The 15,519-nt window shown below is 23.9% G+C and overlaps 1 protein-coding gene across 1 annotated transcript; it reads left to right on the top strand.

Annotated features, from left to right (window-relative positions):
- Positions 1 to 981: 981 nt before the first annotated feature.
- On the top strand, positions 982 to 1,886 carry LOC111311224 (putative calcium-binding protein CML44). The gene has a single exon (XM_022910599.2). The coding sequence runs from the start codon at positions 1,239 to 1,241 to the stop codon at positions 1,740 to 1,742; it is 504 nt and encodes a 167-aa protein (XP_022766334.2). The 5' UTR covers positions 982 to 1,238; the 3' UTR covers positions 1,743 to 1,886.
- The last annotated feature ends 13,633 nt before the right edge of the window (positions 1,887 to 15,519 follow it).

Below are 15,519 nucleotides of genomic sequence, written 5' to 3'. Positions count from 1 at the left end.
TACACACGTGTTTCATCTTGGGACATATTGACCTTTTTTTTTTTTTTGAATGTGTCACGAATCTTTGTTTCAAACAAAGTATAAACTATCAGTCTTTTATTATTATTATTATTATTATTATTATTATTATTATTATTACTAGCACCATAGCACGTTATCATAGTCATTTAGTATACGTTACATTAATTTTTTAAAATATTCGAACGGCAAGACAAAAAAAAGATTTGTTGAATCATAATTGTATTTAGAACTGATAATTTTAAATATAATAAAATAATAAGATATGAAAAAAAAAATGCAATTTAAAATTTTAATAAAATTAGTGTATAAATTTTGAAAAATAAAAAAATTAATTTTTAATTTATCAATACGAATTATGATATGATATTTTTATTTTTTTATATATATTTATACCAAATAAATTTAAAATAAATATACAAATGGTAGATCTAATTGAGTTGACTTCTTTATCTGTCTAAAAATTAACATTGGTCTAGCATATATATGATTTATTCAATTTAACTTTCTAAATATAAGTTAAAATAAAAAAAGTAACAGTATCTAGTCAGATGGGTTGCAAATTTATCTCCAAAATTTATCAAAGTAATTTCTAGTATTTACAAAAAATAATTGATATTTTTACAAAATCCAATATTTTGGTACAAGAATTTTTGCCTACCAAAGACAAATATTAGACGATCAATCCTCCAAATAAATAAATAAATTAGTTAAATGAAATTGTTATTTAACATACTCATTAATATTTTGACAATAAATAGTTAATTTTATCATAAATATAATTATATGATATAATTTAAATTAAAAATTAAAATGATATATGTTAACGTGAAGTAAACATATCCTTTTTTATAAGTAATAAAACCTAAAATGAAAAAGACTTATGAGGAAGGAAGACCACAATTGGGATATGCTTGATCTGATCTAAGCTCAACAGGAAAGAAATAAATAGACAAAGAAAATTCAATCTCTGAAAATCAAAAACTGATATTTGTTTCCTTCAAGAATTTTCCATAGGAAACTTCTTGCGAGCTTCCCTACCCATTTATTCTCCATAAAATGTATTCACAAACCGTACAAAACATTAACTACTTTCTCCAGCCATTTGCATATATAAATACTAAGAACCCTTCATTATGCTATCATCATATGTGCAAGAAACACCAAATTACAAAGCTTCATAACTTCATGTTAATGGTGACTTATTTCTGTTTGATAACATGTCTCCCCTTAGCAAGAACGACTTGCAACGGATTTTTGAGAAGCTTGACAAGAATGGTGATGGGTTGGTCAGCCTAGAGGAGCTCAATTGGCTCCTGGAGAGAATTGGAGTCGAGTTTAGGCCGGAGGAGTTGGAGTCCTTAGTTGGGAAGCCATGTCTCGACTTGGATGAATTCTTATTCTTTTATGATTCCATCTCCAATCAGAATGTTGATGGTGGAAAGAAGATTGAGGCAGCAGCTGGTGATCATGAGGAGGAACTGATCATTCATGGCGATGATGATGATGATGACAGTGACCTAGCTAAGGCTTTCAAGGTGTTTGACTTGAATGGGGATGGCTTCATTTCTTGTGAGGAGTTTCAAAGCGTGTTGGGTAGACTTGGTTTATGGGATGAAAGCAGTGGCAAAGATTGCAGAAACATGATTTGCTTCTACGACACCAACTCCGACGGCATGGTTGATTTTGAAGAATTCAAAAACATGATGTTACACACCATTTAAGCTTCATACCAAATGCCATTTAAGCTGTTACCCCTTGTAAAATACCATTAATTATAGAAATAGAATGTCCATATCATTTCCTTTTTTTTTTTTTTTTTATGTAATAGATATATTCTGAGTAGAACAATTGCCGGTATTGTCTCTTTTCCTTCTTTCTTTCTTTTTATGTTTGTCTTTATATGGTCTACTTGGTCCAAACAAAAGGTAAAAGTACCGGACACAGAATAAAAGGACGGTAGCTGCGCGTTCCAAACGAGTACCATATAGATAAACTTTCTTATGAGCAAATCATTCGTATATATTACAACATATATGATTATCATATTAAATTATTGATGTAAATACTTACATAAATATTTATTTTTCGAGTCGTAAGATAATTTTTAAAATTTTTTATAATGATGACCCATAAGATATTTATTAATTTTAAATTATTTATAAAAAATATATTTTAAAAATTATTAAATTATCTAAAATTTTAAAATTTAATCAAAAATTAATTTAAATTTTAATGAAATTTTGTCTCATGTACATCACTTTGTCTCAATTTAAAATTAATTTTAAAATAATTTATCTTTTTCAATTTATCTAGAGTTAATATGAGTATTTATATTTATCACAATTTTTAAAAATATTATTTAATATCTTTAATATTTTTTATAAATAATTCTTGCATTATTTTTTTTTAAATATATTTCACAAAGGAAATTTAAAACATATATAAATACCATAACAAGTGTAGGAAAGTTTTTCTTTTGTATCACCTCATTTCAATTTAAAACTAATTTTAAAATAATTTATCTTTTTTAATTTATTTATAGTTAATATGAGTATTTAAATTTATCACAATTTTTAAAAATATTATTTAATATCTTCGATAGTTTTTATAAATAATTCTTTCATTATCTTCAGTTTTTAAATACATTTCACAAAAAAAAGTGAAAAAATATATATATATATACCAAAACAATTTCAGAATAGTTTCTCCTGTATATCAAATTTCTCTTTTATATCACCTCATATCAATTTAAAATTAATTTTAAAGCTATTTATCTTTTTCAATTTATTTATAGTTAATATGAGTATTTAAATTTATCACAACTTTTAAAAGTATTATTTAATATCTTTAATATTTTTTATAAATAATCCTTATATTATTTTTAGCTTTTAAATATATTTCATAAAAGAATGTAAAAAAAATATATAAATACTAAAACAACTTCAAGAAAAGCCCTCACTGTTGGTAACTTTACTGTTGATAACTTTTAGTTATATAACTTTCCCAACGACCTATTGAACTAAACGTATTTTTTTTCTATTATTAATTTAGTCTTTCTTTTTATTAGTTTATTCTTGCTATAGGAACTAACATGCTTTTTCTGATGATAGATATTATTTTATTAAACATACTATTCACTCCATCAGCTAAGATTTTTTTTTTCAAATAAGCTCTATAATTTTTTTTTAACTATAATATTACAAAAACACATATATTCTTATATTTTTATTGGTATTGTCTATAGACTTTTGTTTTTTTAAGGATTCTTCACTCAATTAGATAATATATTTTATCTTTTAACTGGTTAGTTATTTAATATTTCTCATTTTTATTTTATAAAAATGATGCTTTAATTAATTGATATAATAGAGTTATGTACCTTAAATAGAACTTATGTACCAATTGTACATTCAAAGAATGAATAATTTCTTAACTCATATCCATATTGTGAAACATGTGACATAATTTTAAATCAAGAGATTATTTTTCATAAAAAAATAAAATTGAAAAGAAATAATTAAGGGATAGTCTCATCAATAGTATTAATTTCAAGTTTATTTATATCTTAACTTAAACAAACCTTAGAACCATAAAAGATTTCACCAAAATTCCTAAAAAAAAAAAAAAGATATGAATCCTATAATAACTTTGTAATTATAAAACAGAAAATTTTTTAATAGCCTTTAGCAGAATTAAAAAAAAAAAAACCTTATTTTTATTATGATATGATATTTTAATTATGTTATTTATATGTTACATATATTTTGAATATGTAAATAATTCAATAATATTAATTTATGTTTTTATTTAAATTTAAATAAAATAAAAATAATATGTGCATCGCATAGGTATCAAGTTAGTTTTCAATTATATATTGTCAAAACTTTTTTATATAAAAGAGACGTAATAATATAAATTATTATAGATATTAAGATTTAAAATTTAAATTTATTAGATATTACTTTTTAAAAATAATTATATAAATTAATTAAAATAAAATTTTAATTTTAATTAATATCAATTTGATTTGTTTGACATGTATTAATCATCTATACCTTAGAAAAAAAAATCAAGAGACAGAATTTAAGTAAGGTGCCTAATATTGTTAACTAATATTATTAACAAAAACGGATTTAGAATTTTTTTAAAATATCAATTTATAATATATATATATATAATTTAAACAAATTCATTAATCTTATTGATAAAAATAATGTTTTAAAAAAAATTTCTTTAATTTTTTTTTTTCAAAATTGAAAGTGTCTGTTAACACTCTAATTCACTGTATAAATCCGCCCATGATGGTTAAGGCAGTACGTAGTTGATACCTAACCCAGAATAGATGGGACGAGTTCCAGCAAAAATCCAGAAATTTTGGGGATGACTATGAAATATTCAACGTTACTGGCGGCTTTGTTTGGTGTGAATTGAGAGTGGGCTCTCTAATCATCATCACCTTTAACATTTGTTTCCAGATATTTTCCTTTCCTAAAGTGCAGCTGCTTCAATCTTGTATATATCATTGTCCAGTGTTTTAACCGCCAAACAAAATGTAACCACAAAAAACAGCATCTCCCTTTGACAGTGTTTTGAAATACTAGTATAATAATTAATATTTGTTGATTCGATCGATAAAAAATTTAATTTTTTTAAATAAAATTTTAATTTTAAATATTATGAATAAAAAAATAAATATTAAAAATTTTTTTTTTTTGATAAAATCTAATCTGACTCAATTTTAAAATAATCAAAATTTAAAATGATTATCAATTATTAAAAAATTTTAAATAAAAAAATTTTAATATAATAATCGAAAGATCTATCATTAGAATACGCTACTATGTATTTTTGTTGGTTGGCCAAATGTCCCTTTATCACCCACAAATATGTAGAAAGGAAATAATTTTGTGGGATTTAGACATAAAAAGATTTTAACTATTTCAATTCAGAAAGGAAATAATCGATTATCTGGTTTGATTTAAGCTAAACTGAGTTGAAAATTTAGGTCGAAATTCAACTCAACTTCAATCAAACTTTATTTTTAATGATCGAATTTAACTCATAAATTTTTTGAGCTGTTTGATTTTATATATTTGATTATACTTAACAAAATTATAAATAAAATTATTAAATATTATATTTTTATAGATATATTAAAAAAATTATTATTATAGTTATGATTTTTTTAATCAAATATTAAAATATTTTAACTCAATTTAATTTATTTTTTGAATAATTCGAGATTGAATTCAATTTAATAATAAAAAAGTTAAACTAAATGCAGCAATGACTTGACAATTATGTTATTTTAGTTAATTAGTCTAATAAACTGAGTCAGAAATTGCTTGTATTTCCTGCCCATTGCATTGAAAATTATCTATGGATTTTAGCAAATCAGGGTTTTTTTTTTTTTTGGCCACTTGCATGAAACGTTGATTATCATAATTCAGAAATCTATCATTTTATCAGAAAAAAAAAAAAGTTTGACTAAGGTCGGCATTGACAGTTAAAAAAAATCTTCCTTCAACAAAGAAAAATTAAAGTAGATTAGCGACTATCTCAAAAGGACAAAACTTGTACGGTGATGTACCTTTGGCATGTTCTGCGAAGTTCCTCCGAGACTTTAAAGAAACATTTAAAAGTGAAAGACTTTTGAATCATCAAAGGTCAAATTTGGTTTGCAGGAGATCATTTAAGACACGAATTTATTTATTTTTTCCTGATATTGGCATGGAACTTGTTTGGGTCCATAGTCATCGTGCTTAACGACAATGGTTCGACACGATATCAGTTGAAATTTGTCAGAAAGTTCGAAATTCTAGCTTTTTCTTCCATTGTGATGAAAGACTGATAAGTCAATACCTTGTTTTTATACCTTTTAAGACGATTTTCTACAGTTGGAAACTTGGAATGTTTGAATCAGCAATCAAGTTGACAAAAAAGAAAGGAGGAAAAATGTAGCTGATCCATTCTTGTAATAAATATACGAGGATGTATCCTGGAAGGAGCAAGATTGAAGACTTAAAATTGGCATGAAGAACAAGGACCGCAGACCGATCGGTCTCCGTGTAAGCTATTGAGCCATTTGCTTGTTCATGGCATTATTATTTCTAGTAGGTGAAGCAAGTACGAGTGCCTGGTTTTGGTTGGTCTCATAGTTAATGTAGATAGATAAGTTTCCCAAGTTTGGTAATAGTAGCAAGGTATGAAGATAATGGTGGAGATGGGTGCCAAATTTGATAAAGAGCTTGGTATTATATATAAGAAATAGGTTAATATATGTTAATTCAAAAAGAAATTTAATTGTCTTGATAACATAAGAGCCATTTTTCTTTAAAGAGATTAATGTAAGGATGCTAATACTATTTGGTGATTGGGAATTGGAAATAGAAGACTACTGGCCACTGTAGGGAAAAAAACTGATTAGAAACTTGAAAGCCCGTGGGCTATGGGCAAGAATTAGCTGGTTCAGGTTCTGAGAATAATCGAAGGGACCTTTTGCAGCCTAGATAAAGGCTTGGGCCCATTGATAATTCCTCCGAAAAGGGCCAGGTCTTGGAAATGGGCCTACTAAAACTCCTATAGATATAACCCAAATTTGGAAATACAAAAAGGCCTGCAAATTTTGGATCCCATGCTTAGTTGAACCCAAATACTTCATTCTCTAGCTTTTTTTTTTTTAATTTATAGAAATCCAACAAAACAAATTTTTTTTCTATTGGGAAAGCTGAATTTAAAGTAAACAAATGCTAATATTAGAAAGGGCATTTAACTCTTAATTCTAATAATAAAATTTAATCTTTATTAATTTCAAATATAACAATAATAATAAATTAAATCTTATATCTCATAATTTTGAGATCAACTGTATGAAAAACCAAAAAAAAAAAAAAAAAACGTTAGCTTATAATTTTGAATATTTTTACATCACTCATCCTTATAAAATACAACTTTTTTATATAATTTTTAACTCTCATATCATTTTTTATTATTTTTATCAATGTCTTTCGTAATCTATGTCTAAAAGTTTTAAACTCTCTCAAATTTAAAAGAATATATTTTTTAATTGGTGTATAAATAGACTTATATTTCACATTTTCAAATCATCTTAAATGATTTTTTCTCATCTTTTTGTCAATTAGTACTATCTTTAATTTTTGTTTAAATCTCTTTATTTTTTATTTTATCTTTTATAGTATTATCACATATTCATCTAAACATTCTCATATGAGTTACACTTATTTTTTTCTCATGTTATCTTTTAATGGTCCAACACTTAGTTCCATATAATAATGTAGGATTTACAGTTATTTTATATAATTTCATCTTTAACTTTAAAAGTATATAATGATCACATAGCACACCTGATGCATTTTGCCAACTCATCAATGATTTTTCAAATATAAAAAATAAAAATAATATCTAAATAAGTTCTTAAATTTTACTCAAAAATAGAATTAAGTTCATAATTTTTTTATTGTATGAAATTAAATTATGAATTGTTATTTTATTATAATTAAAAGGTTGACATAATAAAATATTTAATTTTTGGTTAAATTTATTTTAGTTGAATAATTTAATTTATAAAAAATACTTAATTAGATTCATTTGTATGAGTTTAGTTATGAATATTTAATCATTTATCTATTTTTAAGATTTAATTGATACAAACACAATGAAATAAAAGTTCATAATTTTTATTTTATGTAGTGAAAAATCAAGAATTTATTTGCTTTTTTGAGTAAAGTTAGAAGATTTATTAAGCCCAAACAAATATAATCAATACTCTATATACAGAAATACTAGTAATTGTTTTAACGAATAGAAAATTGGGCTTGGAGTACATATGTATACAACTAAAATATGAAGCTGGTCTTGGATATTCAAAATAGGCTTGGAGTATAAATGTATATAACTAAAATATAATGTTGATCTTGGATATTCAATTTTTTTTTTATTGTAATACTAATAAAAACATTTTTAAAAAAACGACTTTTGCATTTAAAAGTGCTTTTGAACATGATTTTTGCTTGTAAAAATTATTATTTTTTATTTAATTTCATTGTTAAAAGATAAAAAAAATAATATTTTGGTTTTAAAAATTGATATATCAATCCAAATAACGAATTCTAAATTTTTATTAGTGTTTATTTATAATATATATAAAAATTTATTCAAGTGTTTAATAATGTTTTATGGAAAATTTTTGCGTAATTAAGAAAAATTTTCCTTCAAATTTTTTTTATTTTTCAAAATTTAAAGTATCCATAAACATTCTACTTCAAACACTAGATCTATACTTAAAAAAAAAAAAAAAAAAAACTTATAAGTTCAAATGTAATTTTGAGTGATATAACTTTATTCTTCTCATATCACTGAAGTTCTATTATTTTGTGTATATATTTTTTTAGATATTTCAATTTACAATACAATTTTTTCACGTCAACATTAAACATTTAAAAAATTTAAACTATAATGTTTCTTTCATGTACAACAACAACAAAACTATAGTACACCTAATACAAAAGCAAACAAGAAGGGAGTGACTAAATGCACCATACTTTTATCTTTCTATAGTCTAATTTTTTTCAAAAAATTATTTGTAAGTAAAATTATTTAAATATCTTTCTTATAAGTATTTGGATATTTATATCTAATAAAATTTATAAATTTTTGAAAATGTATTTTTGATAATGTAAAATTGAAAGTTTCTGAAAATTTATAAAAAAGGAAATTTTGTTAAAATTCTTATAAATTAGTGTAATGAAAAAGTTATTATTAAAAAAATCATAAATTTAAAATTAATAAAAATAATTTACATTTATTATTTAGATTTAGATAAAGAATAAAAATGTTATAGGGCTCTAATTAAATTAAAGATAAAATAGTTAATATAATTTTTTATATATTTAAATTTTATTTTTTAATAAATATTTTTTGAATCAATTATTAAAATTTTATAATAACTCTAACTAAATTAAACTTTTTGGAGAAATTTCTTCATTTACTTATCATGATAAATTTATCTAATTAGCATATTAGATTATGACAAAATTATATAATATTCAATAGTGTTACTTACACAATTTTAAGTATTTCTAACTCTTATATGTTGATTAAATCTGATAGTTTTTTTTATTACTTTTCATAATATCAAAAGACGAAATATTTAATTAGAACCTCATAAGTTTTATTCTTTCTATAAAATCAAAATAACAAAAGTAAATATTTTTATTAAATTTATAATTTATAATTTTTCTAATAATAACTTTTTTCATTACACTAATTTATAAAATTTTAAAGAAATTCCCTTTTTTGGATATTTGATAATTTTGGAAATACATTTATGAAAAGTCATAAAATTTATTGAATATAAATACATTTGTGAGATTGATATTTAAATAATTTCATTTACAAAAAATTTTGAAAAAAAATAGTGTAAAGAGAAAAAACCAAAGTTACATTTAGAATTTGTTATTGACATTCAAAAAATATTTTTTTGGAAAATGTTTATATTTTCTGAAAAATTAGAAATTTTCTGTTGTTTTAGATGAGTTAATGAAAACTATTTTTGGTTGTTTAGTTGTTTTTTGGAAAATCTATTTCTTTTTTTAAATATTATTAATATAACTAATAAAATATTAAAAATTATTTATTATTTAAGTTTATTGAAATTATTCATTATTAAAATTATTAATATTTAAGAATAATTAAATTTTAATAATAATATTTAATATTAAAATATTATATTAATATAACAATACTTAAAATAAAACTACATATTATTTTTATATTAATATTTTAAAATATTTAAAATAGTAGTACTATTCTTAAGATATTATTTTTATTAATATTAAAAGAGTAATATTTATTATTAAAATATTTATAGCATTAAAATATTTATATTTTATATTAAAAGTATCTATTATTAAATCATAACAAAAAATTTTTATTTATATTTATTATTAAAATAATAATATAAATACCTTAATAAATAAAATCTAAAATTATATATTTTAAACTTAAAATAATAATAAATTATTAAAAATATTCATATTAAAAATAATATTATTTTATTGTTTAACATTAATTATTAAAATAATAAAAATATTATTATATATGTTATTATTTATTATTAAAATAATAGTACAATACTATTTATTATTGAAATATTAAAAATATTTATGTTTAATAATATACAAAATAAAAATATTTAAAATTAAAATATCAAGAGACTTTTAACGGTAATATTTAATATTTTAATTAAAATTAAATAAAATATTTTTATTAATATAACAATATTTCAAATCGAGAAAAATCAAGTTCAAATTTAAAATATTATGTTCAAAGTCTTATTTGAGTAAAATTATAAAAATATTTAAAATTAAAATATTAATAGACTTTTAATACTAATATTTTAATTTTTAAAGTAAAATTAAATAAAAATATATTTTAAGTTAGATCAAATTAAGTTTGAATCTAAAAAAATATGTACAAGGTTTGATTTAAATAAAATTATACCCAAACGCATTTAGAGATGACAGGCCAATTCATCTTCGACTCAATTCCATAGGATCGATTTTTTTAAAAAAAAATCGAGTTTCGAATCAGGTTGAGTTGAGTAATAGTAACAAAAAGTTGAGATCGGGTAGGGATTGGATTTTAGGTAAACTCATCCCAACCTAGTATGTATATAAAAAATTATTCATTTCATTTATATGTATATATTATATATATATTTACTTTTATATTTACATTAAAAATAATATATTATATTAAAAATAATATTTTATATTTTTAAAAATAATATTTTATTATATTTTGATTGGATCAGATCAGATCAAGTATGATTTTATACAATGTCGAGTTGAGTATAAAAAATACAAAAATTTTATCAGGTCAAGTCGGGTTCAAATATTATGGGTATAAATTTGAGTCGGATTTGAAACAAGTAAAAACCCGTCTTGACTCGACCTATTATCATCGTTAAACACATTAATAAGTATTTTATTTATAAACAACTATTTTTCAAAAATTATCTTCTCATCTTAAAAAGGAGAAAAAAATTTCTAAAAGGATTAACTCATTTTTCATTAATAAGTAAATTATTTTTTGTAAATTAATCAAATTTTTTAAAAAATAAAAACTTAAAAATATAAAAATTATTTTTTTTAAAAAAAGACTTCAAGTTTAAAAGTACTAAAAGGCTTCAGAAAAGAGCACAAACCACGTGACATGCTCGCCATATTCTTTTTCTTCTTCTTCTCATTTTCGATCCTTTATCCTACATAACTATTAATTAATTATTAATCATATTTCCACGTCAAAAGTCTATTTTATTGGGCCTGAAGCAATAAACATAACATCGAAAAGTAATATATCGTAATAAACTCACAGTAATGATAACAATCAACAATTAACAATGCAAAAAAAATAAAAGATACCAAGATTTACGTGAAAAACCCTCTAATGTAGAGAAAAAAACTATGAACCATCAGAAAAAACTTCACTATCAAATAATGGATATACAAAGTTATTCTTTAACTAAATTAGAGTTAATCAATAACTAAAGAGATAATTGAAGAAATCCCACTAAACAGGTGACTCAATAAATACATTATAGATTTATTTTTAGAGAACTTCAAATATGATTTTCACCGTTCAAAGTATAGAACTTTGAATCATAAACCTACTGATAAAATTTTAGCTCAATTGAACCATAGATCGACTTTCTTTCAACCAACTCTCCATTTTTCCTTTTCTCTTTATTTTTTTGGCTTCTTTTTTTCCCCTTTATTTTATTTGGTTTTCAGCGCCACCTTGTTTTTCACCTTAAAACAATCCCACACCTTTTTATTAAGTAGTTAGGGCTCTATGTAAAAAGAAAGACCAAGGCTTATGTCTTTGATTGGTCTAAAATCAATTACATAAGGCTTGACCCCATTTTCCTAACAATCTCCCTTTCTAACCTTATTAGGAGAAGATTCATCATCATAGCAGTTTCATTTATAATTTACTTTGGCCAAGGAACCCATTCCAACTAAGTAACTACAGAGCTCAAGCTTCTTTCTAAGAAGTGTCTTAGTCAACATATCTGTTACATTCTCATCAGTATAGAATTTTTTCAATAGCATATGCTATTTCTCAATCATTGATCATAACCAGTTATATCTAATATCAATGTACTTCATTCTAGCATTATACACGATATTTTTACTCAAATCTAAACCACTATGGCTATCACAAAATATCACATACTTTTTCTGATTCAACTTCAATTCAAAAAGAAAATGTTTCATCTAAAGTATTTCTTTACCTGCTTTGGTTGTTACAATATGCTCAGCTTCTGTAGTTGATAGAGCAACACACTTTTATAACTTAGACTATCAAGATATAGCTCTTCCTGTAAAAGTGAACAAATACCTCGAAATAAATTTTATACCATCAAGATCACTTGCTATATCAGCATTAGTAAACCATTCTAGAATTGGTTGTGAAACTCCATAATTCAAGCACATTTTTGAAATACCTCTTAAATATTTGAAAATCTATTTCACTACTTTCAAATGAACTTTTCTCAGATTAGAAAGAAATCTGCTTACTACACCAACTGCATAAGCAATGTCAGGTCATGTATAAACCATAGATACATTAAAAAACTGACTACATAAGATAAGAAATACTAGACATAACTAGTTGTTCTTTCTTAGTCATCGGACAAGATTTCTTACTTAGATAAAAATGGTTGGCAAGTAGACTACTAATTGATTTAGCATGTTGCATGTTGAATCTACTAAGCATCCATTCAATATACTTTTTTCTATGACAGTCATAGCTTTTCGGCTCTCGTATCTCGGATAATGTTCATATCGAGAATTTATTTTACTGGACCTAAATCTTTCATGTTAAAGGACTTAGATAATTATTCTTTCAACTTATGAACCATATCAGCATTTTGTCTCACAATTAACATATCATCAACATACAATAAGAAAATAATAAAGTTACCATTAGAAAATTTTTTGATATACACACAAGGATCCATTGTCATTTTTTTATAACTTTAACTTACCATAAAAAAATCAAACTTTTTGTACCATTATCGTGAAGCTTGTGTCAAGCCATACAAGTTTTTCTTCAATTTGTAAGCTAAGTGCTCTTTCCCTTTCATTTCAAAATCCTTAGGTCGATTCATATAAATGTCCTTTTACAAGTCACCATATAAGAATGCAGTCTTTACATCAAGTTGCTCAAGCTCAATATTCAAACTAACTACTAATCCTATACCACTCGAATAGAATTTATCTTCACAACTAGATAGAATATCTCATCAAAATCGATGCCTAGTTTTTTAAAAAAATCTTTCACCATCAATCGAGCTTTATTCCTCACTAGCTTGTCACCATCATTTTTTAACTTGAACACTCATTTTTTTTAATGGCCTCATCCCTTTCGAAAGTTTAACAAGATCATATATATCATTTTTTTGTAATGACTCCATCTCTTCTTTCATCAATTTTAATCAGTATTCTCTATCTAGAGTAATTTACACATCTTGAAGCTTTCTGGCTCCCTTTCAATAGTAACTAAAATAAAATCTAAACTTAGATATCCAATAGATGGCATGTGTTTTCTATTAGATTTTTTAGGTTAAGACTCTACACCACCTGATGTCGAAGGTAACTCATCTTGCTTAACACTCTTAGATAGAAAGAATTACTCTTCCAACTCAAAACTAATTGGATCTAGCTTATCAGTAACTATGGTTGGCTTATTCATATCTTTAAGTTCTATTTCTTGCTTATTTTTACCATCTGTGGCTCTTTCTTGTAGAACCCTTATCGATGTTGAGATATCATATTCAATAGTAATATGTGTACTTTTTTCATTTTTCTCAAGGTTTGCTATGATTTTTTTTTCATGAAAAACCATATCTTTGTTTTTGACTATATTTCTCTTCACTGGATCCTATACCCTATAGCCAAATTTTTTATCACCATATCTTATAAACATACACTGTGTGGCTTTACTTTTAAGCTTTAACCTATGTTCTTTGGCACATGTAAGAATGCTTTACACCAAAAAATTTTTAAGTGAGAGTATGAAGCATCTTTCCCTATCTATTCTCTTTTAGAATGTCAAAGCCCTAAATAACTGATGGTGATTTGTTAAGCAAATAACAGGCTATGTTGATTACTTTATCCCATAATAGGTTTGGTTAATTTGCCATCCTCAACATACATATAATTTTTTTTCACAATGGTGTGGTTTATTTTTTTAGCTACACCATTATGCTACGGTATTCTAGGTTTTGTCATCTCATACTTGATCTTATACTTTGAACAATACTTTTTAAAGTCTTTGGATGTGTATTCCTCACTATTATTAGTTCAAATATATTTTAAGTACAATCCTGTCATCTTTTTCACCATGGCATAAAATTTTTGAAAATACTACAATACTTGACATTTATTTTTCAACATATACACTTAAGTCTTACGTGAAATATCATTAATAAAAGTAATAAAATACCTGCTATCACCTAATGATTCAACCTCAATAGGACCATATATGTAAGAATAAATCAATTTTAATCTATTTTATTTTCTCTGATAACTCTTACAAAAAGAAATTTTACAATGCTTACCAAACAATCAGTGATCATATAAATTGAGAAACATATCTTTGGTTAAGGGAATGAGAGATTACCTTGTCAAAACCTGTAACTCCTTTTCATTCATGTGTGCTAGCCTTTTGTGCCATAAGTTTATTGAAGCATCATCTTCAATGACATTTATCTGGTTATCGATCAATTACATCCATGTCTTATACATTATGCAACATGGTTTTCTCTTTATAACTACCATAAATTTTTTAAGAAGCTTGCATTGCCCATTCTTTTATCGACTTTCATATCTCTCTTTATCAAAGACATTAATAGCGAGTAAGTTCATTTTCATATTCGAAATGTGTCTAACATCCTTCAAAGTTAACATGCAGTCTATACTAGTTTATACAATAATATCATCAATCTTAATAATTTGTGACATACTCTTATTTTTCATCTTAGTGCAACCAAAGTCTCCTGCTTTGTAAGTTATAAACAACTCTTTTTTAGGAACACAATGATATGCCATTCCTATTTTAACTATCTACTCAATGTCGAGATCATCAACATGATTATAATCACCATGTGTATAAATCAAAGTAACTAAATCCTTATTTGATTCACTGTTGCAAGATTATCATCATCTGAACTCTTGCCTTTCTCATCTTTTTATTTTTGCTTCAAGAATTTACAATATCATTTTATATGACTTGCTTTACCATAATGGAAGCACTTCACTTTATCTCTGGACTTAGATCTGTATTTAGACTTAATATGATCTTTTGAGTTTTGACATCTATTGATGTTTCTAACTCTGTTCTCTATGACCAAAGCTTGATTCTTAGGGTCTAAATTATTTCGTCTTGCTTCTTTATTAAGCATACCGTCCT

The sequence above is a fragment of the Durio zibethinus genome, chromosome 1 (genome assembly GCF_047325235.1).
Source record: "Durio zibethinus cultivar Kanyao isolate XHJ-2024 chromosome 1, ASM4732523v1, whole genome shotgun sequence".
NCBI lineage: Eukaryota > Viridiplantae > Streptophyta > Magnoliopsida > Malvales > Malvaceae > Durio > Durio zibethinus.
The sequence above is the reverse complement of the archived record's forward strand: the minus strand, read 5'-3'. Positions and strand labels throughout refer to the sequence as shown.